Consider the following 25,853-nt stretch of genomic DNA (forward strand, 5'->3'; position numbering starts at 1 on the left):
TGCAACCCTTACCAGTCATTCACATTTACACTGGCCTCACTACCAGCTCAACTCTTCTAATAGCTAGACTACAGAGTACGAAAATGCAGCGGGGCGTGTCGTAATCAACAGTGATTCTCACTCTCTTGAGGGCGCAGGCTTTCAGAACGCTATCATACTTCTGGGGGTTGAGCTCTTTGCCAAAAAGGATGTTGCTTCGAATCGTACCAGGTAAAATCCAGGGCTGCTGAGACGTGTACGTCAGCTCTCCTTCGACCTTGACCACACCACTTTCCCGACTCAGTTCTCCCAGGATGGCACTGAGGAGCGAGGACTGACATGCGTAAACACAGAACAAAATCAAATGTTTAAAAAGCAATTTTGACTTTTGGGAAATACGGTCAAAATAACTTTCTTGCTGAGAGTGAGATGAGGAGATCGATACCACTGCAACTGTAATGGAACTACAGTCAATTAGCTTAGCCTAGCATAAAGACTGCTGTTCAAGTTTCAGTTCTAGTCAGACTTTGGACGGTATTATCTATAAATACGAGGACATATCGCTCCATGTCTCTCCTCTCATCCACCTTCTCTAAACTGTGCCTTTGTTACTATTATCAGGGGCAGATGTAGTGATTTGGGGGCCACAACAAAAACTGGCTTTAAAGCCTGGTGCACTTCTGGGGGCCTGTCACTGTGTCAGTAAGAACAGATTTATGTTTCCAGGGTCCCATGTTCCCCCCCTCAATATCCTCTTACTATGACACATTAAGGAGACCTTTCAAAGGGTATTATGTTCTCAGCAATTGGGCCAAATGTTCAATGTTTCCCTAGGTCATGGCTGAGCAATGGGACATATTCGTCGTGCATGCTATGCAAAAATCGGTCCATGCTATGAATTAAATTACCGCCATAGCACCTGTGCTATACCTCTGAGCCACAGCTGCCCACAAGTGGGTCATCCACGTCCACCAATTGGAAGATCAGCGGTTCCTCCAGTCTGCATTTCGAAGTATCCTGAACCCCAAAGTGCTCCCGATGATTCTTCCATTGATGTGTGACTGAGTAGCAGGTGGCACCTTGTATGGTAGCCTTGGCCACCAGTGTATGAATGTGTGTGTGAATGGGTGAATGTGACTCGTGTGTGTTTGTGAGACAGAGCCGCTTGCTCGTTTGAGGTTAGAGTTTGTGTGCTTGTTTGTTTGTGAGGTTAACTGATAGTGCATCGCTATTTGTAGGATATCGTGAGACAGAGCCTGATTGCAGGCTACAGATGTGTTTATGAAATGCAGTGCTGTGACGATACAGCCGCTTCATACACCAGATGTACTGTATATAATGCAGACCTGCCAATGTGCAGATACTTGTGTACTACAAATGCAGGCTGTATAGTAAGAAAGGGGATACACTATATTTTTAAAGGTAGGTAAATGGATGTTTACTGTAATGCCTGTTTTAAGGTGGTGCTGCAACCTCCACAGCACCCCTCCTACCCATGTACATGCTATGTGCAATAAATAGGTATTTAAAACAACATTACATCTGAACTGTTTCAGTAATATACTCATTTGAAAGCTCATGAAAAATGACTTTTTAAACTGCACCCAACAAAGAATTAAATTTGTGTCAAACTACAATGAACTTATTTAATACTTCAGTACTCATGCTACAACTTTGTGGCCTGTGCTACAAAACTTTCAACCTCTGCAGCACCGGTGCTATGTGCAAAAACATTCATACAGCCCTGCTCTGGGCCAAATGATGAAATCACCCACCTACAGCTTACAGCCTTGTGATGTAAGACTCTTTGAAACCTTTGCCCTCAAATTTGCAGGCAAGACAGTTTTCTTGAATGTAGACATTGATGTCTCCGCAGTGGCTGAACAGATTTTTACCATTCAAACTGAATTGAAGACGTTCATCTTACTTTGTTCTTTTGCTATATGAACTACAAAGATAGCTCTCACCAATCTCTTACAATGTTGGTTTAAATCAAGAGACATGCATGCTCAAAACTCATCAAAAGGCTGGACAGGCTCTTGGGAAAAAACACTAAAACCCCTAACTGACTCAACGCTATAATGCTAGAATTGATAACATTAATAATGGTTTTGAGTTACTTAAAATGTCTCAGATTTATCACCATGTGTGCCCATGACTTTAAACCTGAGACTTCAAAACAGACCTGACCTTTCCAGCCCCAACAGGTCCAATTACTGCCACGAGTTGCTCTGGTCTCACTGTGAAAGACACGTTCTGTAAAGTTGGAGAGTCTAGCATCTGTAAAAAAAAAAATGAATGAAACACTGTCATGTAGTCACTATTCAGTAAGTGTGTTAATGTTGGCTTTACTGATGTAGCTCAAAATCACAAGTCTGTCCCAGAGGCTTCACAATCTGTGTAGCAACACTCTTTATCCTTACTCAGACCCTCGAGGGGTGTTAGGATTGTTGCATGTGAGTGTTGTACAGATAGAAAGGAGAAACACGTTGCCCACAGTAATTCTCACCATGTCCCAGTAGCATATTAAATCCTGAACCTTCACCATACAGTCCTTCTTCTCTGCCACAGGAAGCCCCAGATGCTGTGGAGCAACTTCATCCAGCAGAAGAAAATTCTTAGAAGAATCAGATTTCAGAGCGTCAGTTTCCACAGGAAGTAATCGACACACACTGGGTATAAACATGGCGTCTGTCTGTGGGTAATTACTTGAATCCGTCTGATGCTGATGAGAGACTCAGAGACCGTCTCTATGGCGTAGGGGAAGAAGAGCGAGATGGTGAGCCTGACCGCCCCGTAGAGGGTAACTGCCATAAAAATTCTGCTAGCTGACAACTGGTTTCCTGTCAGTACATAGACGCAGACGGTGATGAAGACGATGATCTTGCTTGCCACAAAGAAAAATGCCATGTTGAGGCCACGCAGGTAGGAGCTTTTCATGATCTTGGAGATTTCCATTCTGTATAATAACAAGACATGTTCTCAGTATATGCTGTCTAATGTACATATTACAAAAATGTGTTAATAGATTTCAGTGATATTTTGTAAAATGGAGGGCAGGTTTGTTTTTGGTTTACCTTCTGACCTCATCCACCAACGCAGAGAAAGGCTTCTCCCACCCATACATCTTTATAACTCGGATCCCAGAGATGACTTCATTCATTGTGCGGATTCTGTCATCTGTTAAGACTGCTGTTTCAGCCCTAAAACAACAAAAACAAAACACAACGTAAACAAAAAGGAACAGTGTGTAGGATATGGTGGCATCCAGCAGTAAGGATTGCAGTTTGCAACCGGCTGAAACTTCTCCCATGTGCCAAGCATGAACTCCCAGTAAGGATTCCTTCGGTGTTCCTTTATCTTTTTAGATACAAAATGTCATCTTGTCATAATTTTATACTATTAGACATTTGTGTGAAATTTTGTCATAATTGGTATATGAATTCTTGAGTTAGGACCTAAAACTAAATTCTAATCAGTTCATTCTTGAGTCCAAGTGGACATTTGTGCCAAATTTGAGACAACTCCCTCAAGGCTGTCTTGGGATATTTGTTCACGAGAATAAGAGGGATGCAAGGTCACAGTGACCTTGACCTTTGACCTACCACTAAATTCAAATCAGTTCATTCTTGGGTCCAACTGAACATTTGTGCCAAATTTGAGAAAACTCCCTCAAGGCCTTCTTGAGATATTTGTTCACGAGAATGAGACGGAAGCAAGGTCACAGTGACCTTGACCTTTGACCACCAAAACTAAATCAGTTCATTATTAGGTTTACGTGGACATTTGTTTAAAATTTGAAGTTCCCTTAAGATGTTCTAGAGATATTTTGTTCATGAGAATGAGACACATGCAAGTTCAATGTGACCTTGACCTTTGATCTATGACTACCAAAATCCAGTCAGTTCTACCTTGAGTCCAAGTGGATGTTTATGCTAAATTTATAGAAAATTCCCTCTGGGTAGTCCTGAGATATCATGTTCATGAGAATGGGACAGACAACCAATGCTTCAACGTGAAAATGCAAATGGCCCTGTCTAGAGCCAGTGTTAAGTTTGTCCGTTCTGGGCTACTATAAAAACATGGCTGTGCAACGTGGCAATTTCAGTAGCTGAGGATCCGCTCCGTATGTAGAAATGAACAGCTCATTCTAAGGTAACAATCCTGAACCGATTTTTATTTTCAAATGTTTAGTACACTAAGGAAAACATACTTATTATATTATATTATATTTCTGCCAGTTTATCCCCCTAAATCCTGCACACTGGATCTTAAAGTAGAGAAAACTGTTAATTCTATATTTGATAAATCTGGTGAATTCCTACAAACCTGAGAGTAGAGAACAAGCGTCCGAACAAAGTCTGTACTGGCATCAGGATGAAGAATACAGCCATTCCCGCAAGGCATGATGGGCCAATCGCATACATCAACAATAACATCACCGTTGCTGCTTGTAGAGGACCAATCCACAAAAAGTGCAAATATAAGGTTACCTGTGATAAAACAATGAAGAGGAAAGAGTATGTCTGATGTGTAAGTCACATGTAAAATATAGATTTAAAGAGTAACACATAAAACACTTTCAGATAATCACCTCGTCAAATCTGTTGACGTCATTGGATAAAAGGTTCACGATTTGTCCTGTGGTAGTTTTGGCAAATGCTTTGCTGTCGAGACAAAGAGCCTTTGCAGAACAAAGGTGGTAAATCAATACAAACCACAGGAATATGACAGAGGATGACACGGATACAAACATGTCTCATAAGGACCGACCTTCCGATAGATCATGTGACACATGGCCAGACGAATCTTCATGCCTACTCGCTGGACGTGGTAGAAGTAGAGATGATGAAGGGTGGTCAGGCTGATGGTTGACAGGGAGATGCCAGCAGCGTAACCGTAGGCCTCGTAGACTGCAGCTGTGTCGGTGGGGTCATAACTCTCAAAGTACTCAATTATCTTCCCAAGCAGCACCGGCTGAACGACTTTGATAATTTCCTGATAGAAAATGAGATTTAAGCCAGACATGTTTGCTGCGTTAAAACAAAGCTTAATTCGTAATGCAGCAGTGTTCTCTGTAGACGTTAGTTTCAATGTGAGATTGCACTGTACCCCTATAAAGATGTATATTCCAATGAGTGCATATGATCTCCAGTAGCAAAGAACAAGAGCTTTGGCAAGTCTGGGTGGGCGCAGATCTTTGGCCGCTTGTTGAACCTCTCTGTTCCAATACCTTTGACAAGTGAAAGAAAAGCAACAGTTACTCTCAGTTAGTCATCTACAATGTCACAGCTCAAGTTTCTTAGGTTATGCTTTTTATTTCATTTCATTCATTCATGTTGTTTCCTGTTTTACTTTCAAACTCATGTCTCCTCCTGTTTCAGATCACTTCACTTCCTGCCCCTGTGTGGTTTCCCTCCTTTTTGATGACTTCACCTGTGTCTGATTGTCCATCCCGCCCTGATTAGCCTCACCTGTGTCTTGTTAACCTTCCCCCCACCAGAGTATATAATGTGTGTCTTGTTTTCTCTCAGTGCAAGTTCGTCTTAGCTTCTTGTGTGTCTAGCGTTCCAGTCTTTTGTTTCCCTGTGTTGTTTTTTTGGATTTTGGTTGTTGACTCTGCCTCATCCCTATTGGATTTGTCTGCCTCCACTGACAGACCTTCTGTGTACTGAACCACCTGTTGAGTTATTTTACCCGAACTGTCTCCAGGGTCGTGCATTTGAGTCCACTCTCACCTGGTTCATCAGTTGTTACACTCAATTACACTCAGCTCTCTTTTAATACAAACCTTACATTACCGCAGCTGCAGGATCGGTGTATGTGTGATCATTCATCATTAGCTTCAGCTGTGGGCTTTAAACACTCCTTCACTAGATGGTACAGGCAACCTCTTTCTCGCCTTCAATGGGGGAGGTGCTGACATTTTGACCACGTCACAATCAGCTGTGAATTGCTCCAGTACATGATCATTATAATCCAGTAAGGCCAGAAGAAAGTATTATCTGCCAGGAGCAGACTCACCCATAATGTCACTAAACTGGGCACCCCCCCGCTGTCCCTTAACACCTGTCCATGACAATCACTACCAGGAGTGGGACTAAGGTATATTTATGTTGTAGTCTATTACTCAAGTGACAAAACATGCTTTAATGCCAAGCAACAAAACCAAGCTCTCCACTCAAAAGCTTCCTACAAGTAGCAGCCACTGCTAGAGGTATTAGTGTGAGGCAAGGAGCATGCTCTCATGTGATAGTTTAAGAAGTACTGTCTATATATAGGTGGGCTCCCCTCCAAGCACAAAGTGAACTCTGACGCCAAACTCCCTCAGAGGGGGTAGTCTGTCCCTTATTTAGAATATGTCAGGGCTGAGAGGTGCCAGGCAGTGGCGGGCGGGGGGGGGGGGGGGGCATCCATGAGTCTCTGGTTGGCTCGTAAACACTTGGATTTTCTCCCAGTCTAGCAGGGGATCATTTCAATATGACTGCTGCTTCATATGAGAATAAAGTTCTGATTGTTTGCATATAGTAGTCTTGAGTAGTATGCCTTTGCTGAGGTGGTGGATCAGGTCTTGGAGAATGCACAAATGTCAAGAAAAAGAATCTGATCAAAACTTGAGTAGTATATCTGTGGACATCTGTAGTAATCATGGACGATCCATAAGAAATTCCATGTACAAGGTACCAGATGTCAAGAATAAGAATCTGATCAAAACTTGAGTAGTTTTGAGTTCATGATTACTGATCATACAGATGTTCTGGACACTTAACATGAGAAACTAACATGTCAAATGATCACTATATTATGATGATTGGATTCCTGTACCTCAGAAACTATTAGATGGATGATGGACACTTTTCAAACTGCTATCATTGAGGTCAATACCCCCCAAAACTGGCATTGACTGCTAGTAAGATAGGGGTCTGTAAAGTACAGCAGGGATGCTCAACCTGCTTAGCCCAGAGGCAACTTTTGCAAAATGACAGAGGCCAGGGGCCGATGAGAAACAATCGCTATTAATACTTATCAGATGAAATTAATAAACAAGGCAAATCCAGTTGTAGGGACGTTCCTAGAATTTGAGGACTTTCAGGGACCCCTGTCGGAGGGTTCAGGGGATCCTCTCCTGGCACTTTTTTTTTTGATAGACAATCTCTGTTTTGATGCAATTTTTATGCCCTCTGGCACCTTGTCTACATTCAAAGTACAAAAAAAATTCCCATTGTGAATTAGAAAATGGTCAACAGGCAACCCAGCACTAAGTCGAGTATCACTGACAAACAGTAACACATCACTGTGGCATCTGTTATCCCTAGAATATTTGTGGTACTCCCTACTTTGAACTTTGGAAGAATCACAGTTAAAAAGTAAAAGTATGTTCCAAAACAATAATAATAGGAAATTACAATACACATTATTACTGGACTAATAAAAGACATTATTCATTGTCTTACCATTGTAGCTCCTCCCCGAGTCTATCCGATGCATCCTCTGGGAGAACTTTATACATGTCATCTTCCTCCAACTTCCTTTTGTACCCGATTTTGAACAAGGGGTTCAGCCAACTGGAGATAAAGTACGTGAGAACATGCTTAGTAGCTGATTGAACTTACTGTTCAAAGAAACTAACTTTTATCTTATTAAGAAAACATGAAAATAAATGAGAAAGTATGTTTTCACCAGAAGACAGACATGTATAGCTACTGTACAATATGGAAGACTTCCACCTTAACGAGCTGCAACATTTAAATACTACTTGTTTTGTTAAAGGTCCAGTTTGTTGAATTTAGGGGGGTATATTGGCAGAAATTGAATATGATATTCACAGCTATGATTTCATTAGTTTATAATCACCTCAACTTGAGAATTGTTATGTTTTTGTTACCTTAGGACAGTTGGTTACTGTGACAGTACAGTGTGCTGTGGGATTTTGTGATAGTCACATATTATTATGGCAATATTCAGCTGGGCCTATCCAAAAAGTGATTAATGAATTTTTACTTGACAGTATCAGTATGTTGTGTGCACCCATTTCCTAATAAAGAGGCAAACTCTTGCTAAAAAAATGTAATTTAATTTTTTTTTTTAAACTTCACAAGGAACCTGTTTATATCTACATACTTGTACGGAGTCTGCCATGTTGTTTCTACATTGGCCCAGAATGACCAAATCAAATACCAGCTATACATACTCTTACATGCTTGACACACATAAAAGTTTCAGTTCTGCAACCTCACAGCTAGATGCCACTAAATCCTACACACTGGACCTTTAAGTGAAGCATCAATCCTTCAGAACAATCTGTTAATTTATCCTACTGTAGCACACTCCCAAAACTTGACTACCTTACAATTAATAAGTGTAACCCCTGTCTCTTATATTGTTTACTTCGACACTCTGTCCCCTATGTTTAAAAAAAATTGCAACACAAATAAAGTGATTATTATAGCGGCTACTGTTACTTCACCACTGAAACAGTAGTAGCTCACTTTTCCGTGCTCCATGCCACTCTAGAAATACTCTGCACATGCCTGGCTGTTGTGGTTTTAAACTACACGGATAAACTTACACCCAGCTCCCTCCTGCATGTGGGCACTGTGAGCTTTACGCATGGACAGATGCTCAGCAGCTACCTGCTATCACATACTGGCAGATTCAAACTTCCGGGATTGATAACTCTTAGGTGAAACGTTGTTAAAACACAAAACACGCATATTTTCAACCGTAGTAAGATAGACAACGAGCTACAACCTAATTTTCATCAAAACAAGCCGTCCTTGGAGCCACACCAAGAACATTAGTGTTTACATGCAGCCGGCTGTGAGAGCAGCGCACAGGGACCGTCTACAAAGTGCAACACCGAAAAAGGATATTACAAAAATATTCAATAACTTCACTATAATACAGTGTAGTGTCACCAAACTCACTACACACTTAATTGGTCTCCTACAGATTACACTACAGCACTTGATTTGAAAAAAAAGGTATTTTTTCATAGTTTGGGGGAATTTTATTAGGAATTATATTCAATAACTATTACAGTGTAGTATCATAAACCTCAGTTCAACCACTCGTGTTGGGTACTACAACAATTAGCTCGGGAGAGAGGGCTTTAGTATAATTTGGGGGATTTTAATTTTGTTACATTTTAGTATGGTGTGGTTGCCTAATTGCCACTACCATGAACCAATCAAATGAAGGATGGATAGGGTGACTAAGTCACTAGCCAATCAGGAGCAACTTTCAATTAAGCTCTACCTCCAGTGATATTTCAACCTCTATCATGGAAAAGGGAATATGTCAACTGCCTATGCATATAGATTCCCTTGAAAATGTGTCTCCATTCCTGCTCCATGGTTATATGTAAGTAATCTTTTCATAGTAGTTATTAACACCTTTGCGCTATGCTTTTATACTTGTTCAGACTCTTAAATTTCTGCTAGATTTTGTGCATATTCGACTAACTGAAATATACAAACCAACGTATATTTTCTGAATCTGAATAAATAGCATAAAAAGACGAAGACACATGACGTCCCTAACCTATCATTAACCATGATGTGAAATAATACTGAAATTACGAATTAAGGACATTTTTATGTGGAAAACTGTAAATGTGATTTTTTTTTTTAGCTCTTAGTTATGTATAGATATGTTCATGTACTGCTTGTGTCAAGTGTCAACCATGGCTTTACTGTAGATTTTAGCTCTATCAAGACTTTCTGACACAAACTCACTTTATTTTGACAAAAGGTTTTAGCTTTTCCTGTCCCCCTTTCCCTAGGTTAGAGGCAATTTAAAGACAATGGGAAGAGTTTAAAAAGGAAGCAGAGCTCAGAGGAAAGACTTGTGGGCAATGGCAGGTGGAATGGAAGCTATTGTCAGATCAATCAAGAGTGTTAATATTACAAACAGAGAAACAGAGTATTCCTCAGAAATCTGGTCTGAACTATCTGTAACTCTTTTTGGTCATGATCAGAAGAAAAACCGTCATTGACTGTGGGTTATATGGACCAGAAATAGAAAAGGCGTGAGGGACCTGACTATTAAACAACAGGACAAGACAAAAAAAGACAGAGGAAGACAGCCATGCTAGAGACCTAGTATCAGATGAGGACACAGAAGAGAATGAGGCAGAGGAAGAGCAACAGGAGATGCCATTACAGACAGGAGTTCAACTACAGGAAGTGACACATGAAGACTCACATAAAGATGAGGAAGAAGACAAACAACAGAAGATGTCATTACAGACAGGAGTTCAACTACAGGAAGTGACACATGAAGACTCACATAAAGATGAGGAAGAAGACAAACAACAGGAGATGTCATTACAGACAGGAGTTCAACTACAGGAAGTGACAGATGAAGACTCACATAAAGATGAGGAAGAAGACAAACAACAGGAGATGCCATTGCAGACAGGAGCCCGACCTAAACATGGAAAGACATGGAACGGATGGAACGGAGAAAGTTGCCAGTGGTATCAAAGAGGTTCACAATTGGAAATGGAAACCAGCCTTGTTCCCCAATCTTTCAAACATGCAGTAGTTCAGCCTCTTTTAAAAAAACAGAATCTTGATCTCTGTCCTTAATAATTATAGACCAATTTCCAAACTTCCTTTCCTATCAAAAATTCTTGAAAAAGTAATCAACTGTTATCCCACCTGGCTCAAAACTGCATTTTTGAAAAATTCCAATCCGGCTTCAGACCTCTTCACAGTACAGAAACCGCCCTACTCAAAATAACAAATGACCTTCTTCTAGCTGCTGATTCAGGTAACTGCTCCATCCTCCTGCTCCTGGACCTCACCGCAGCTTTTGACACAGTAGATCACTCCATTCTCATAAACAGATTACACAAATGGGTGGGGGTCTCTGGTTCTGCCTTAATCTGGTTTTCATCATACTTATCAAACAGATCCTTCAGTGTTTCCATCAGTGACTCATCTTCTTCCTCAGCTCCCATTTTCTGTGGTGTTCCCCAGGGTTCCATTCTCGGTCCAATCCTCTTCTCCATTTACTTGCTTCCATTAGGCCAAATTATCCAAAAACACAATATTTCTTTCCATTGCTACGCAGACGATACTCAGATCTACCTCCCCCTAGAGCCTAACAACCATAACAAACTCACAGACCTCAATAACTGTCTTGCAGATATCAAGTCCTGGATGTCCACAAACTTTCTCCAGCTCAATGAAAATAAAACTGAGGTTATTTTATTTGGTCCACAGCATCTAACAAACAGTATTTCACCCTATCTTGGTCCATTAGCCCCATCTGTCAAATCACGTGGAAAAAATCTTGGAATCATATTCGACCCAGCATTGAAATTTGATAAACAAATCAACCAAGAAGTAAAATTAAGCTTCATGCAGCTCCGCACCATCTCCAAATTCAAATCATTTCTCAGTTCCGCCGACCTGGAGAAAGTCATCCATGCCTTCATATCATCCCATCTTGATTACTGCAACTCACTATATCTTGGTATACCTCAGTCATCCTTATCCCGTCTTCAATTAGTTCAAAATGCAGCAGCAAGAATACTAACAAGGTCAAAAAAGTCAGATCACATCACTCCTATTCTTGCCTCCCTACACTGGTTGCCTGTCACCTACAGGGTTAATTTTAAAATGTTGTTGTTTGTTTTTAAGGCATTAAATGGTCTAGTCCCCCCTTATATCACCGAACTCCTATCCCCTTATCACACTGCCAGACCACTGAGGTCTTCTGACCAACAACTACTCTCTGTCCACAGAACAAGGACAAAGTGCTATGGGGACAGGGCCTTGTCAATAGCTGCCCCAAAGCTGTGGAATTCCCTTCCTCCCCCTATCCGTTTCTCCCCCACTATAGACACTTTCAAGAGTAACCTTAAAACATATTTCTTTTCTTTAGCTTTTAACTGTATATAGTGTTTACTTGTTTGTTTGTTTGTTTGTTTGTTTATTTGTTTATATGTTTTTCCTTGGTATGTGGTGTAAAGCACTTTGAATCAACCTTGTTGTGTGTAAGGTGCTATATAAATAAAGTTGAACTTGAACTTGAACTTGAACAATTACAGTAAACAGAAAGGAATGGCAAACAATTGTTCCACTGCATGGCTCAACAAAATTGAGGCAACCATGGACCAATGTCTTATACAACAGTTTCCCACAGAAAAATCCCTGTTGTACTCTTGCCTTCAAGAGGCAGCATATCAAAACTCCTCACAGCCGGAAAATTAATAGTCCATATTTAAACATCAGTACAGTTTGTACATTCCCTTCCCGTAGTACAAAATACTTCTTTAAAAGGAAAAGGGAGCCAGTGGGAGAAAACCTGGTTAAGATATCTGTGCTCCAAAGAGGAAAAATGTCACACAAAACAAGTGAAAAAAAAATCAGGCCTGCAGCAAACACAAGAAGAGGGAAAATAGCAAGAGCTATACGCAAAGGAGTGAGCCAACTGTACTATAGTAAACTTAAAAAAATAGCCGATGCCGAGCTGATTTCAGGAACATAACCCTAAGTTTGAACAAAAATGTTCTTGAAGTGATTAGTTCAGAGGTTAGTAAAGGGGAAAGAATTCATGATGATGTTCCTCACTCAAAATATCACGAAGGAATGTGACTCCAAATTTCACAAGATGCCTGGCTACATACAGCACTTTCAAGTTGACCCCTTTGGTGTACACATGTATACTGAAACAGGAGTAAGCATAGTTGTGCAACACCTGAGAAAGAAGATCCCGCTGACCTTATACCTAGATGTTACAGGTAATGTTGCATCCAAAGTTCCCGGGCAGACCAATAAAGTCCTTTACTACTCTCTCACTCTTCCTGGAGGGGGTCAGAATGCACCTCCCATCCCAGTCTGTGAAATGCTGATAAATGAACACTCTGTACCACCAATCACATTCTGGCTAATGCAGTTCTTCAGAAAACTGTCGCAGTACACAAAACTAAGAGTACATCAAGTTGAAACAGATTACAGCTGGGCACTAATGCAAAGTGTTCTTCTGTCATTCAACAAGGAGAGCATTGTTAGCTACCTAGACAGGGCTTTTTGTATTTCTTCAAAACTGAAGACATGGAAGGACATCAGAATGTTTACAGTGCTACACATATGCTCTGCACACGTGCTCAAAGCTGTCACTCAGTCAATTTCAAGAAAAACAGCAGACAAAGGATTGAAGGATTTTGCGACATTTGGTTTTGCCAAGTTACAAAACACTACCTCAATGACGGCAGCACTCAAAATAAAATCTTCCGCTCACTGTGCACTGTACTAACTGGCAAATACAACAACGACACTGTCCTGAGTAATCTGAAGGTCATGCAGGACTTAATAAAAAAATTCCTGACACGGAAGAAACTGAAAAATTAGATGACAGCCCCTTAGCTCAGGAGGAAGATGATGAAGAAAGAAGAAATGCCCACACAATCGTTGGCAGATCTCCCTTCACATATGAGTTCAAGAGGGTCCTGGAGGAGGTACAGAGAGAGCTCGAAAAAACAGATGCCGAAAGCCCACACGATGAGGAAAATCCATACTTCTGCCAAGGCGTTGTTGATGTTCTTTTTGAGAACTACCTCGGCATTTTTCCCCTGTGGAGTGGTCTGCTTTTGGGGAATTTGAAAAGGTATGCATCTGACAAAGAAGATGACACATTTGGCCCAGGTAAAACAAGGGACACAAACTGCCATGTGGAGAGATGGTTTGGAATTGTCAAACAGTCAATTCTGAAAAAGCAGAGGTGACTGAGGCCAGGGACATTTGTCAGGAAAATGTATGGCTCTCTGCAGAGCAGAGAACACATCATGTCTCATAACTTCTCTGAGCAGTTACTCCTTAAACCCATGCTACCAAAAGACCTCAGTCAATCTCAGGAGGCTTGGGCAAAGCGAGATGGAGCAAAGCCCCAGACTGCCAGTTCCAAATTTTATACTGCTCCAACCACTATTCCAGTTCAAAAGAGAGCAAAGTCAACTCTGAACACTGGCAAAGATCTTCAAAAGATCGCAGATGGGAAGAACAGAAGCAATGTCCTCACAAGTAAAGGGTCCACGTCTGCCACAGAGGTACATTTTTGCTGATCACTAAAATGAAATGACTGCTCAAAACAGATTAAAACCAAGTCAGTAACTGGGTTTCCATCCAAATGTATCGCAAATTTTAAGCGAATTTTGTGAAAATGCACAAAAGAAAATGCAAATTTATGCACGTTTCCATTCATTATTGTTTTGCGAGAATTGGGAGTCAACAGGTCGAGCAGAAGGTGGCGCTTCTCATGAAAAATAAAAATGCAAAAGAACACCCGTAGAAGAAGAGGGCGCCATGAGATGATGTCATTGAGAGCGTCTCATGTCCACAACTGATGTAAACAATTACCGGCACATGCATGACTACGACGAGATGGAGAGATTCCTTGGGAACTTCTTGGCTATTGCGAGAGCTCTCATCACACTCGTATCAGCGTTGTCAGCGTAGCCTACATAATGCCGTGATGTCTGTGTTGGTACACCAGGCAGCGCACATGATGCAGCGGTATTCAACACATCCAGTCTATTCAGGTAAGTTGTAAAATAGCCTACACTCACCTGACACTGGAGTAATTACCTCTCTCTAAGTTCACACAGGTGTGTGTGTGAAGTAGAAGTAGGATTCGGTAGCCTACGTCATTGTTTATTTGCTAAATCTGTTTCCATTGCCAAAAGTCGCATTTTCCTAATATCGATACGCTGACTTTTCCACCCCCTCCAAGCGTAAAAACTTTTTTGCGATATTTCGGCCTTTTTTCGAATTTCTGGCGTTTCCATTCAAGTTTTTTTTTTCGCAATTGTTGAAAATGCGAATAATAATAGGTGGATGGAAACCCGACTAGTGTAATTTGCACTTTCCAGAGCTATACTAGCATTGTTAAGGAAGCATTTAGAAACATTAAGCATCAGTGAGGCAGTTGTATTCACTAGGCTTGTGCCGGTTTGAAAATTGTCCAAGCCAAATATCTAACCAAACCGATATATCGAATTATATACCTAATTTTACCACTGGGGGTCGCATTTGAGCTATTTTTCCCAATAAAAGCCCATTATAGGTGGAATGCGCTTCCAATCCGCCAATACACACAAGGTTACACAAGAAGAAGAAGAAGAAGCAGAAGGACACAAAGAAGTTACTAGGGCAACAAACTGAATGGACTGCTGACTCCCTCGCACTTTTCCCCGCTCCCAATGAAATCTGATTTCTCGCAGCAGCAGGAGACAGCTGAGCGGAGCTGCGGAGTCCCTCTGAGACAAACTAAACAAAACTTGTAGGCTACTCAACTTCATTTATAAACAAACATAAACCTTATTAAGTTGTCATAATGCATGTTACAATGCAAGATAAGGTTTTTTTGGGTTTTTTTTCGTTTTATCCGGTTGACGTGAATTAAACTGGGTGGAGCTCTTAAACTTGACCGAACCGGTTAAACCGGAAATCGGCCCAAGCCTAGTATTTACATCCAAGGTGTGTTCATGGAAAACCCCGGACACAGTCTCCCATAAAATACTTACAGAATTTTGAATAATGTGAGAAAATATTCATGAATACAGAACGATGTGGGATAGTTTGACAGCTTTCTCTATAACAATAATAATTATAATGATAATAATCTTTATTTACAGAGCACTTGTCAAAAACTACATTATAAAGTGCTTCACAAAGGCCAAGATAAAGAAGTCATAAAAACATCAGGTTTAAAACAAAAGACCAAAAAAACAGAAAACAGATAAAAACCCAAGTAAAATCAGGAATGGCTGTCTGATAAAAGTATGTTTTAAGAAGGGACTTAAAAGAGATCACAGACTCAGGACAGTTGAATGTTGAAAGTATTGCAAATGCTGTATGAAGTGATTACACTTTCATTGTTCATATCCTTGTAGGTTGACCAACCGAAGCTGTTGTGGCTGTTGTACGACATGCTGAACAGAAGCACAGTTACACCCTGCGGCACAGAGAATTTCAGAGTTTGAGGCTTGATGAACTCATCATAGGTGAGGCAAGTTTCTCATTAGAACTGATGTCACAGATTTATCTGAAATGAATCTACTTGTTGATGGATCAATCCTTTAAAAAATTATGTGAAAATGTTATGAGTTGTGCTGCATAAAATGATTTAACAAGTTGATTGTCATGAAAGGTCTGGAGTGTGACTTCAGACAAACCAGTCTTTAGCTAAAGTGTTACATCAATGACCCATTCTCAAACATGTTGACAACAATGTGATTAAATATGACTTAACTTTAGTCTCTACATTACCATTACCAACATACCAATATTTTTGTGTGATTAATTTTCTCCAAAAGGTGATAGAATGTTACATTACAGCCATCCTCAATTCTAAGGATACTGCTGGCCGACTGTACCTCATGAATCACTACACCGTGGGTGCAATTATACATGGCACAAGGGAGCAGATGGCAAGGCAAGGGTTAAAAAAGGTGAGTATAACTGTAATCATTATTATATTATCACTTTAGTAGTCTTGTTTTTAACCAATACATTTACAATAGCCACTTCACCTTTTTGGTTGGTCCTGTGGAGGAAAATACATAATATATTCTCATCATGAAATCTTTGTTTTTTTGGTTCAGTATATTACAGAAAAAATACAGTTCTTTTTCCAGTTTCACACATTTTGTCAGGTCACATTTGATGACTATGATGGAGCCATTGGATTTGTCAACATAAAAAATGTGCACTGGAAGTTTGTGGTGAGTATAAAGCTACTTATAGTACTATGTGCCTTTACAGCATTTATGTATGGCTCATGGTTTGTCCATTTAAAAGTTATCAACCTTGCAATTGCTATAAAGGTTTATGAATACCTATAATCAAGTAAATAAATCTACATAGATTACTATTAGTTGAATCTTTTAATAAAAGTTCATATACTTTAAATTTTATAATTAATGACCTCACAGACAATGAGAGGCTTACTGTGCATCAAGTTGTCAACTGCAGTTTTGAAGTTTTACATAATTGAAGCTCATTGTTTTATTATTGTTGCTGTTGTTGTTAATGACACATTTGAAGATGGTATATGGTTTAATGATGCTACCTTTTCATGTTACAGTATCTTCATGCCCTTTCAAACCACATTTTTGTGGTTGATCCTCTGCAAGAGTCAAATGAAGCTGAGGACTCAAGAAAGGCTGGCTACAGATTTGGGTAATATTAAATAGATTATGGGAAGTAAATAGGTTACACACACATTCTGTAAAGCCATAGAGTAAGCGCATGGTAAAGCAAAAATGTATTTCACTTTCAACCTGTAGACAGAATTTCAAGATGTGCTCTGGGTTAACATCAAGTGACAGCCTGGCAAGATAACCCACACCTTCCAAAAAGATGACACCAGTTGTGGGATCTTTGTCATGCAGGTGATTCTATGCAATATGTTTTCTTTATGATAAAACAGCATGTAGTTTTACTATGTAAGATGATCATACACAGTACATGTGTTGTTTTGCTATCTCTACAGATGGCCAAGATGACGGTGACACAGTTTCCAAACATCCCAAAGAGGTTTCACATTAACGCATCAAAAAAATCTCTTCAAAATCTAAGAAGAGACATGGCAGAAGAAATTCTGATATGTCAAACACTTCCTACAAACTTAACAGTAATAAAGGCCTGTATTTTCTTTTTTTCAGTTTCAAAGGATGAGTTCTGCTCCTTCTGTGGTAATGAGGACCTGCCCAAGACTGCTGTTGATGCTGTCTGGGTGAGACTTGGACATCAATAGATAATCTGAATAGTGGATAATCAGTAGATAATCTGGGGTTAACATTAAAGTATTCAAATATTATATACTTTTATGTATTACGTAGAGGTAACATTTTCTTAATATGTTTAATGAATTTATCCCTGTAGATTCAGTGTGGAACTTGTACAAGATGGTTTCACACGCAGTGCCTTGGAATGACAGCAGCAACGACACCAAACAGAGATACCCCTTGGTATTGTGTACTGTGCAACAACCCTAAATAAAGAGGCTGTAGGTGAGTTTGGTGAGGTCTTACCTGACATAGGAGACTTTCTATGTAAAAATAGGACTGTGGATTTCTGTCATTAATAATGTACAGTAAGATGTGTGTGTGTGTGTGTGTGTGTGTGTGTGTCTATTCTAGGAGCGTTCATTTTGCCGTAGTTATTTTTTATATAATTTTACTGTATCACAGATAATCAAAATGCTGTTTTTGAGTCTCAGGTCTCAGTTCATGTCTTAAGGTCACTGCTTGGCTGAGTGACTGAATTTGGTTTTTTTTGCCCTGTGTGTGTGTATATATACTGTACATGTATATTTTATATATATAATATGTGAGTTACTTGAAGATTAAAAGAGTGAACTAGTTTTGATGGCTATTGTCTTTATGTATGTGTGACTATATGTCTATTCATGGCAAAGACACAATACAAAATGTCAAAACTTTCATCCTTCTCAGAAGACGCAGTTTAGTAAATATAAGATGGATTGTGTGTTTGAATCTGTATGTCAATTTAACCAGTGTTCTGGTTTGCTGAAAGCAAATGGGGCAGCTTCTTATATGGTTTTGTTAAAATAAATCAAAGTAAAACTGTTTTAAAAACTAGGTTTTGACTGACCACCAGGGATCTCCTGGTGTTTGAGGAGAATTTGGGACCACTACACTTTATCTTACAATTAAGACAATTAAAAAGGAAGACATTTTTCATACTAAGTGTTGTAGTGTAATCTGTAGCAGATCAATGAAGTGTGTAGTGAGTTTGGTGACACTACACTGTATTATAGTGAAGTTATTGATTAATATTCCTAATAAAAATTCTGAAAAATGCTTTATTTGCCCAAGTAAGTGCTGTAGTGTAATCTGCTGGAGACCAATGAATAGAATAGAATAGAATAGAATAGAATAGAATAGATCTTTATTGTCATTGTACATTGTACAACGAAATTGCAGAGCAAACCCGTTAAAATGCAGATTTTAGATAAAACATAAAAACATAAGAACATTGGTACTAAGATAAAAATAAATAAAAAAACACATAAATACCAAGCACACAGCTCACACGCACAGACACAGCTCACAGACACATAGTCATGTGATTATTGCACAGTCACTCTTTTTATGCCTTGATTGTGTTCAGCGACACTATTGCTCTCAGGTAAAAACTGTTCTTGAACCTGTTTGTCCGGCATTTTATCGTCCTGTATCTCTTGCCCGAGGGTAGCAGTTCAAAGAGTTCATGTCCGGGGTGTGATGGGTCCCTTATGATGTTTTGAGCCTTTTTGAGGCACCTCGCACTGTACAGTTCATCTAGGGAGGGGAGAGAGCAACCAGTGATCTTCATGGCAGTGTTTATGACCCTCTGAAGTGCTTTTCTCTCTGCCGCTGTGCAGCTGGCATACCACACACACATGCAGTATGTCAACACACTCTCTATTGAGCAGCGATAGAAAGACACAAGCAGTTTTTGTGACAGGTGGTTCTTTCTGAGGAGTCTCAGAAAGTAAAGTCTCTGCTGTGCCTTTTTGATGGTCACTGAGGTGTTCGCACTCCACGACAGGTCCTCCTTGATCTGGATGCCCAGGAACCTGAAGTCAGAGACCCTCTCCACATAGTCCCCGCTGATGTACAGTGGTTGGATACTTTCCGTTTTCTTCCTCCGGAAGTCCACGATCAGCTCCTTCGTCTTGGTGGTGTTAAGGACCAGGTTATTTTCCCTGCACCACCCAGTCAGCTGCTCCACTTCATTTCTGTAGGCAGACTCATCCCCCTCAGAAATGAGTCCCACTACTGTGGTGTCGTCTGCAAATTTAATAGTGGTGTTGCTGGTATGGGCAGGGGTGTAGTCATGAGTGTAGAGGGTGTAGAGTAGGGGGCTCAGCACGCAGCCCTGGGGGGAGCCGGTGCTGATGCTGATGGATGCTGAGAGGTGGGAGCCTACTCTCACCCTCTGAGAGCGATTTGTCAGGAAGTCCAGGATCCAGTGGCAGATGGAGGAAGACAGTCCCAACCCCGTCAGTTTGGGCACCAGTCTGTGGGGGAGGATGGTATTGAACGCAGAGCTAAAATCAACAAAGAGTAGCCTTGCATAGCTCCCCTGCTGCTCTAGGTGGCTCAGAGCAGTGTGGAGGGCTGTTGCGATAGCATCCTCTGTAGATCTGTTAGCCCTGTACGCAAACTGGTGAGAGTCCAATGCAGGTGGCAGACTTGAGGTGATGTGCCCCCGAACCAGAGTTTCAAAGCACTTCATAATGATTGGTGTAAGTGCCACTGGACGGTAGTCATTCAAGCTGCTTACTGCAGTTTTTTTTTGGCAGTGGAACAATAACAGAGGACTTTAGACAGGGTGGGACGATGTACTGGGACAGGGACTGGTTGAAGATCCTGGTAAAGACAACAGCCAGCTGGTCTGCACAGGTCTTTAGTACACGTCCAGGTACGCCATCTGGTCCAGCAGCTTTCCTCGGGTTCACCCCCCTTAGTGTGCGCCGCACCTCATGTTCCTCCAACCTGAGGACGTTGTCACGGGTTGAGGGGTGTGATGTGACTGCATGTGGTTGCTCCGCCTCAAAGCGAGCGAAGAAGATGTTCAGTTCCTCCGCCAGCGAGGCGTCTCCATCAGCCACAGCGAGGTTGTTGGATTTGTAGCCGGTGATGTGCTGCACCCCCTGCCACACCTGCCTTGTGTTGTTGCTGCTGAGGTGTCCCTCTATTCTCCTCTGGTATGCTGTCTTGGCCTCTCTGATGCCTCTCCTCAGGCTGGCTCTGGCAGCACTGTACTGTGCCCCATCACCACACCTAAAGGCCTTGTTTCTCTCCTTCAGCAGGGTCCTGACCTCTCCAGTCATCCAGGGCTTTTGGTTTGGATAGACCCGGATGCGCTTCTCGGTGATAACCATATCCGTGCAGAACTTGATATAGCTCAGTACAGATAAAGTGTAGTCCTCCAGGTCCTGCTGTTCAAAGATGCCCCAGTTTGTTCTCTCAAAGCAATCCTGGAGCTGTTGAGAGGTGCCCTCAGGCCAGATTTTAACAGTCTTAGTTGTCGGGGGAGCACTTTTCCTGAGGGGGGTGTATGCTGGGATTAACAGCACGGACAGGTGGTCAGACTGGCCCAGGTGTGGTAGTGGCTTAGCCCTGTAGCTACTCTTGATATTAGAGTATGCCTTGTCCAGAGTGTTTTCTCCCCTAGTTGCACACTTAATGTGCTGGTGGAATTTAGGGAGCACAGTTTTCAGTTCTGCATGGTTAAAGTCCCCAGCAATGATGTGCACCGCCTCAGGATACGCGCTTTGTTGACTGCTAATGGAGTCGTGTAACAGCCCGAGGGCCGTACTAGCATTAGCCGCCGGTGGTATGTAGACAGCAGTTAGCATGACAACATTAAACTCCCGTGGAAGGTAGATGGGCCTGCATTTCACAGTAACATACTCCAGGTCTGAAGAGCAGTGACTGGTAACAGTCTTTGTGTTGGTGCACCAGCTGTTGTTGACGTAGATGCATAGCCCCCCTCCTCTGTTCTTACTGGAGTCTTTGGTCCTGTCATGCCGATGTGCTGTGTGGCCAGCTAGCTCGATAGCCGTGTCCGGGATGAGCGGGTGAAGCCACGTCTCCGTGATGAGCAGAATGCAGCTGTCTCCGACGATCTTATTTGTCGCAATCTGCAGCTTCAACTCGTCCAGCTTGTTGGCGAGGGATCTAGCATTTGATAGAAAAATGCTGGGAAGCGATGGTTTGAATGGCAGCTTGCGGAGCCTGGCTAGCGCGCCGGCTCTGCAGCCCCGTTTTTGCTTCCTGTCCCTGCGCCGCCTCCGCCTCCTTCCCCTGGGAAATGTAATCCACGGAGAGCCCGGTGTCCTGGCTATGTCCGCCGGTATCTCGTGTGAGCGAAGAAACTCAGCTGTGACGTCTTGCTCACTCCGTAGTCCCAATTTTAGAAGTTCGGGTCGGCTGCAGATGTTATTCGCCCGGCTTAATGTGAACAAACACACACACCATACAAGCAAAAGTATCAACAACTTGCACCAAAAAAGAGAGCTCTGAACCGCTGCGTCTGTGCGCGCCGCCATCTTGACTCACTCCTCAATGAAGTGTGAGTGTGAGTGAGTTTGGTGACACTACACTGTATTATAGTGAAGTTACTGATTAAAGGTCGGGTCTGGAGGATTTTCCAGTTGCTGTTTGTAAACACACATTCAAATTCGGTCCCTCCTATCAGGCTCAACTCTCCCGGGTGTTCGGCGCCCGGAGGTACGGAAGAATGCTTCACAGAAGAGGTTCAGGCAAGGCTCGCGTTGGTGCACGCTTGGACACGCTCGGGCACGGCACCTGCGCTCTCTCATTGGCTGGGGAAATCTCCGCCCAGAAGCAGTCCGAGCTCACAGAAACATCAAAATACAGTTAAAGGGCAGGAGCTCTGCAAACAGAGTCACCACCACACATGAGTAGAAGCCCATAGGTGATGATTAAGCAGGATTTAATTTGTATATGTCTATATTTTGTTTTGTTTGAAAATCCTCCAGATCCTACCTTTAATATTCCTAATAAAAATTCCCAGAAATTATGAAAAATGCCTTACTTGCCCAAGTAAGTGTTGTAGTGTAATCTGTAGGAGACCAATGAAGTGTGTAGTGAGTTTGGTGACACTACACTGTATTATAGTGAAGTTACTGATTAATATTCCTAATAAAAATTCTGAAAAATGCTTTATTTGCCCAAGTAAGTGTTGTAGTGTAATCTGTAGGAGACCAATGAAGTGTGGAGTGAGTTTGGTGACACTACACTGTATTATAGTGAAATTACTGATTAAAGGTCGGGTCTGGAGGATTTTCCAGTTGCTGTTTGTAAACACACATTCAAATTCGGCCCCTCCTATCAGGCTCAACGCTCCCGGGTGTACGGAGCCCGGAGGTATGGAAGAATGCTTCACAGAAGAGGTTCAGGCAAGGCTCGCGTTGGTGCATGCTCGGACACGCTCCGGCACGGCACCTGCGCTCTCTCATTTTGATGTTTTTGCCGTGCCCGAGCGTGTCCGAGCGTGCACCAACGCGAGCCTTGCCTGAACCTCTTCTGTGAAGCCTCCTTCCGTACCTCCGGGCTCCGTACACCCAGGAGAGTTGAGCCTGATAGGAGGGGCCAAATTTGAATGTATGTTTACAAACAGCAACTGGAAAATCCTCCAGACCCTTTAACAATATAATAAAGAATAATTAATATCAATATTAAGTTTTTAAGACATCAAAAATATAGAAATCTATTCATAACTGAGATATAAATGCTATATAGTATGAATTATAGTACAAACATGTATAAATAAATAGATACATAAAATGCTATTTACTATGTGCACCTATATACACCCATGTACAACCTATGCACCCACCAAAATCACTACACACTTCATTGATCTCCTACAGATTACACTACAACACTTATTTGGGAAAATAAGGCATTTTTCATAATTTCTGGGAATTTTTATTAGGAATATTAAAGGTAGGGTCTGGAGGATTTTCCAGTTGCTGTTTGTAAACACACATTCAAATTCGCTCCCGGGTGTACGGAGCCCGGACGTTTTGTACTTCCTCCTACTCCCTTTCGAACATGTTAACACTTGTCAAATACAAAATACAGTATTGTCTTTTATTTGTTTCTTAGCACTTCCTTGTGCTGTCCTATGTTAGTGTTTTTTATACTATCTTCATGTTCGAAATAAAGATCTTGAAATTGAAAATTGAAATTGATGCACTTTTCTCTTGTGACGGACAGTAAGGCAAAGTGCAATATTTGCCAGAAAAAGATTTCTGTATTATTCTGATCCAAATCTCACCCCATCATTCCTCCCAGTGATTATTTCAGGATGAAATTAGTTACCCCCAGGCTGGCTTCTTAAAATAAATAAATGTAAAAATGAGCCAGTCTTTTGAATGGCTCTTTGAAAGGAACGGATCTCTAAGATCCGGCTCCCTTCAAAGAGCCATAAATCCCATCTCTAGAAAATATGCGTGTTTTGTGTTTTAACAACGTTTCACTTAAGAGTTATTGATCCCTGAAGTTCGAATCTGCCAATATCTTTCCAACTTTACCACACTCTATCACATCCAGGGGACAGTCTGTCTTTTGAGTGGCCACAAACTGTCACACAGGAGAGCTCTCCATTCAATCAATGTCAAACACGGCTGTCACTGAGGGCTGCTTTTCTTACCAGAAGAAAATCTTGGAGAGAAGATTAGCTGAAGCCGACGGATTATCCTTCGCCTCCTTCCGCAGCGGTTCCATGCCCCCCAACAGTCAGAGCAACCTGGGGACTTTCTCTGCAGGCTGTGTGGCAGAGGGGATCGACAAAGACTCAGAGGCGGTAAAACCCTGAGAGGACAGCTGCTGTACACTCCAATGTCTGGCAATATCACACCTACAAACAGTCAGGACAGGATTACTACAGGTCAGGAGACGCGCAGCCCAGTTTGTCTGTCAGGTGAGCGGGGCGCTTCGTAACCCCGCCCACCTCCTGATGATTGGCTGACAGAGGTCTCCATCACTTCCCAAACTGCTTCATGTCATGAACTCTGCCCTTTCTTAGCCAAACAATATGGACATGCACAAAATTACTACAGCTAAGGTAATATCATCCAAACTGTGTCAAAGGTGAAAGTAACCATGCAGAATATACTCTTGTGGTTTTTAACATGATTATATTATAATGTTATACATATCAAAATATGTTATTGAATTGTTTGTACATACAGATTTAACTGGAAGTAGTAATTAAATGTTAGCTGGTCATGGTAAAGCTGATTTCAACTACTTTATGTGATGGACTTTTGAAGTCATTCATTTGTTTAAAGTACTTTTTAAAGGTAAGCAGCAAAAAACAAATAAGTAAATGTTGTAGTTAAAGTATTTCAGTATTTCCAGTAGTAATCAACTTGCTCAAGACTTTGTTCAGCACAAGAATTTTCCAGAAATATGGATGGAACCGTTCCGTACCGTCCCCATTTTTGGTCCCCCCTCTGTTGGGGTACCTAGCACACAGATCTGCTACTAAAAGGTGGAGCTGTGAACACCGCAGTCTGTTGATTGGTCAATAGAGGACAGTCACTCTGCTCAGGGCTGAGTTGTGGCTGGTTTTGAGGCTCATGTAACAACTGTTCATACCGTGGAGGGTTTTGTAAATAGACTAAGTATAAAATGAGAGGATGTTTTTCTGCCTCTTGCAGTCAGAGAAAAAAATAATTCACTGGGCCGACTGCCGGTGACTTTTAAGGTGCAACGTTAACTTGTAATGTTACTCAATGCATGAGTTGACGACATGAATCCATCAGCACACCTTTAATTTCACTGTGACAACTTTGACCATTACTTTAGTTTTTAGTCATAGTCATAGTCATAGTCATATTTATTAACTCTTCACCACAATTGTGATATGGAGTACAAACAATACAAAATACAAAATAGATGATGAACAGTCAGAATGAGTCATCACAGATCAAAGTAAACAAAAAGAAAACCAAGCCTGCACTCAAGCACGGCCATACATTATTTCATTTAAAAAGGGGCAAAACATTATTCAAGAAAGCACCCAGTTTACATGTTGTTCTTGAATGATCAGTCTTCATTAAAGCTATACATTTGAACATAGATGAGTGGTTTAAAAAATATTTAGGCAAGTACTTGTTTCTGTTCTCAGAGATGGTTAAATTTTTACATTCAAACAAAACATGATATTCATCTCCCAGGTGGCCGTCATTACACAGATTACACAACCTTTCATTCCTTTCCAGATCCTTGTATCTACCTGTTATTTTAGGAAGTCTATTATTAGAAGTTCGAAAATTACAGATGGCCTGACTATACTTCTTGTTTTCACAAA

At 41.3% G+C, this 25,853-nt stretch overlaps 1 protein-coding gene across 1 annotated transcript in view; it reads right to left on the reverse strand.

Moving 5' to 3' along the window:
- Window positions 1-24,387, reverse strand: part of LOC126393373 (ATP-binding cassette sub-family C member 4-like) — a 68,654-nt gene extending 44,267 nt beyond the window's left edge. The window contains exons 1-11 of the mRNA XM_050049510.1: window positions 24,189-24,387; window positions 7,434-7,544; window positions 5,092-5,212; window positions 4,753-4,977; window positions 4,574-4,663; window positions 4,309-4,472; window positions 3,057-3,182; window positions 2,689-2,938; window positions 2,489-2,596; window positions 2,170-2,259; window positions 122-313 (exon numbers count right to left, since the gene is read on the reverse strand). Coding sequence (XP_049905467.1) covers window positions 122-313; window positions 2,170-2,259; window positions 2,489-2,596; window positions 2,689-2,938; window positions 3,057-3,182; window positions 4,309-4,472; window positions 4,574-4,663; window positions 4,753-4,977; window positions 5,092-5,212; window positions 7,434-7,544; window positions 24,189-24,262 — 1,551 coding nt within the window. The 5' untranslated portion in view covers window positions 24,263-24,387. The remainder of the gene's footprint in view (window positions 1-121; window positions 314-2,169; window positions 2,260-2,488; window positions 2,597-2,688; window positions 2,939-3,056; window positions 3,183-4,308; window positions 4,473-4,573; window positions 4,664-4,752; window positions 4,978-5,091; window positions 5,213-7,433; window positions 7,545-24,188) is intronic.
- Window positions 24,388-25,853: the final 1,466 nt, after the last annotated feature.

This window comes from Epinephelus moara, chromosome 7, assembly GCF_006386435.1.
Source record: "Epinephelus moara isolate mb chromosome 7, YSFRI_EMoa_1.0, whole genome shotgun sequence".
Lineage (NCBI taxonomy): Eukaryota > Metazoa > Chordata > Actinopteri > Perciformes > Serranidae > Epinephelus > Epinephelus moara.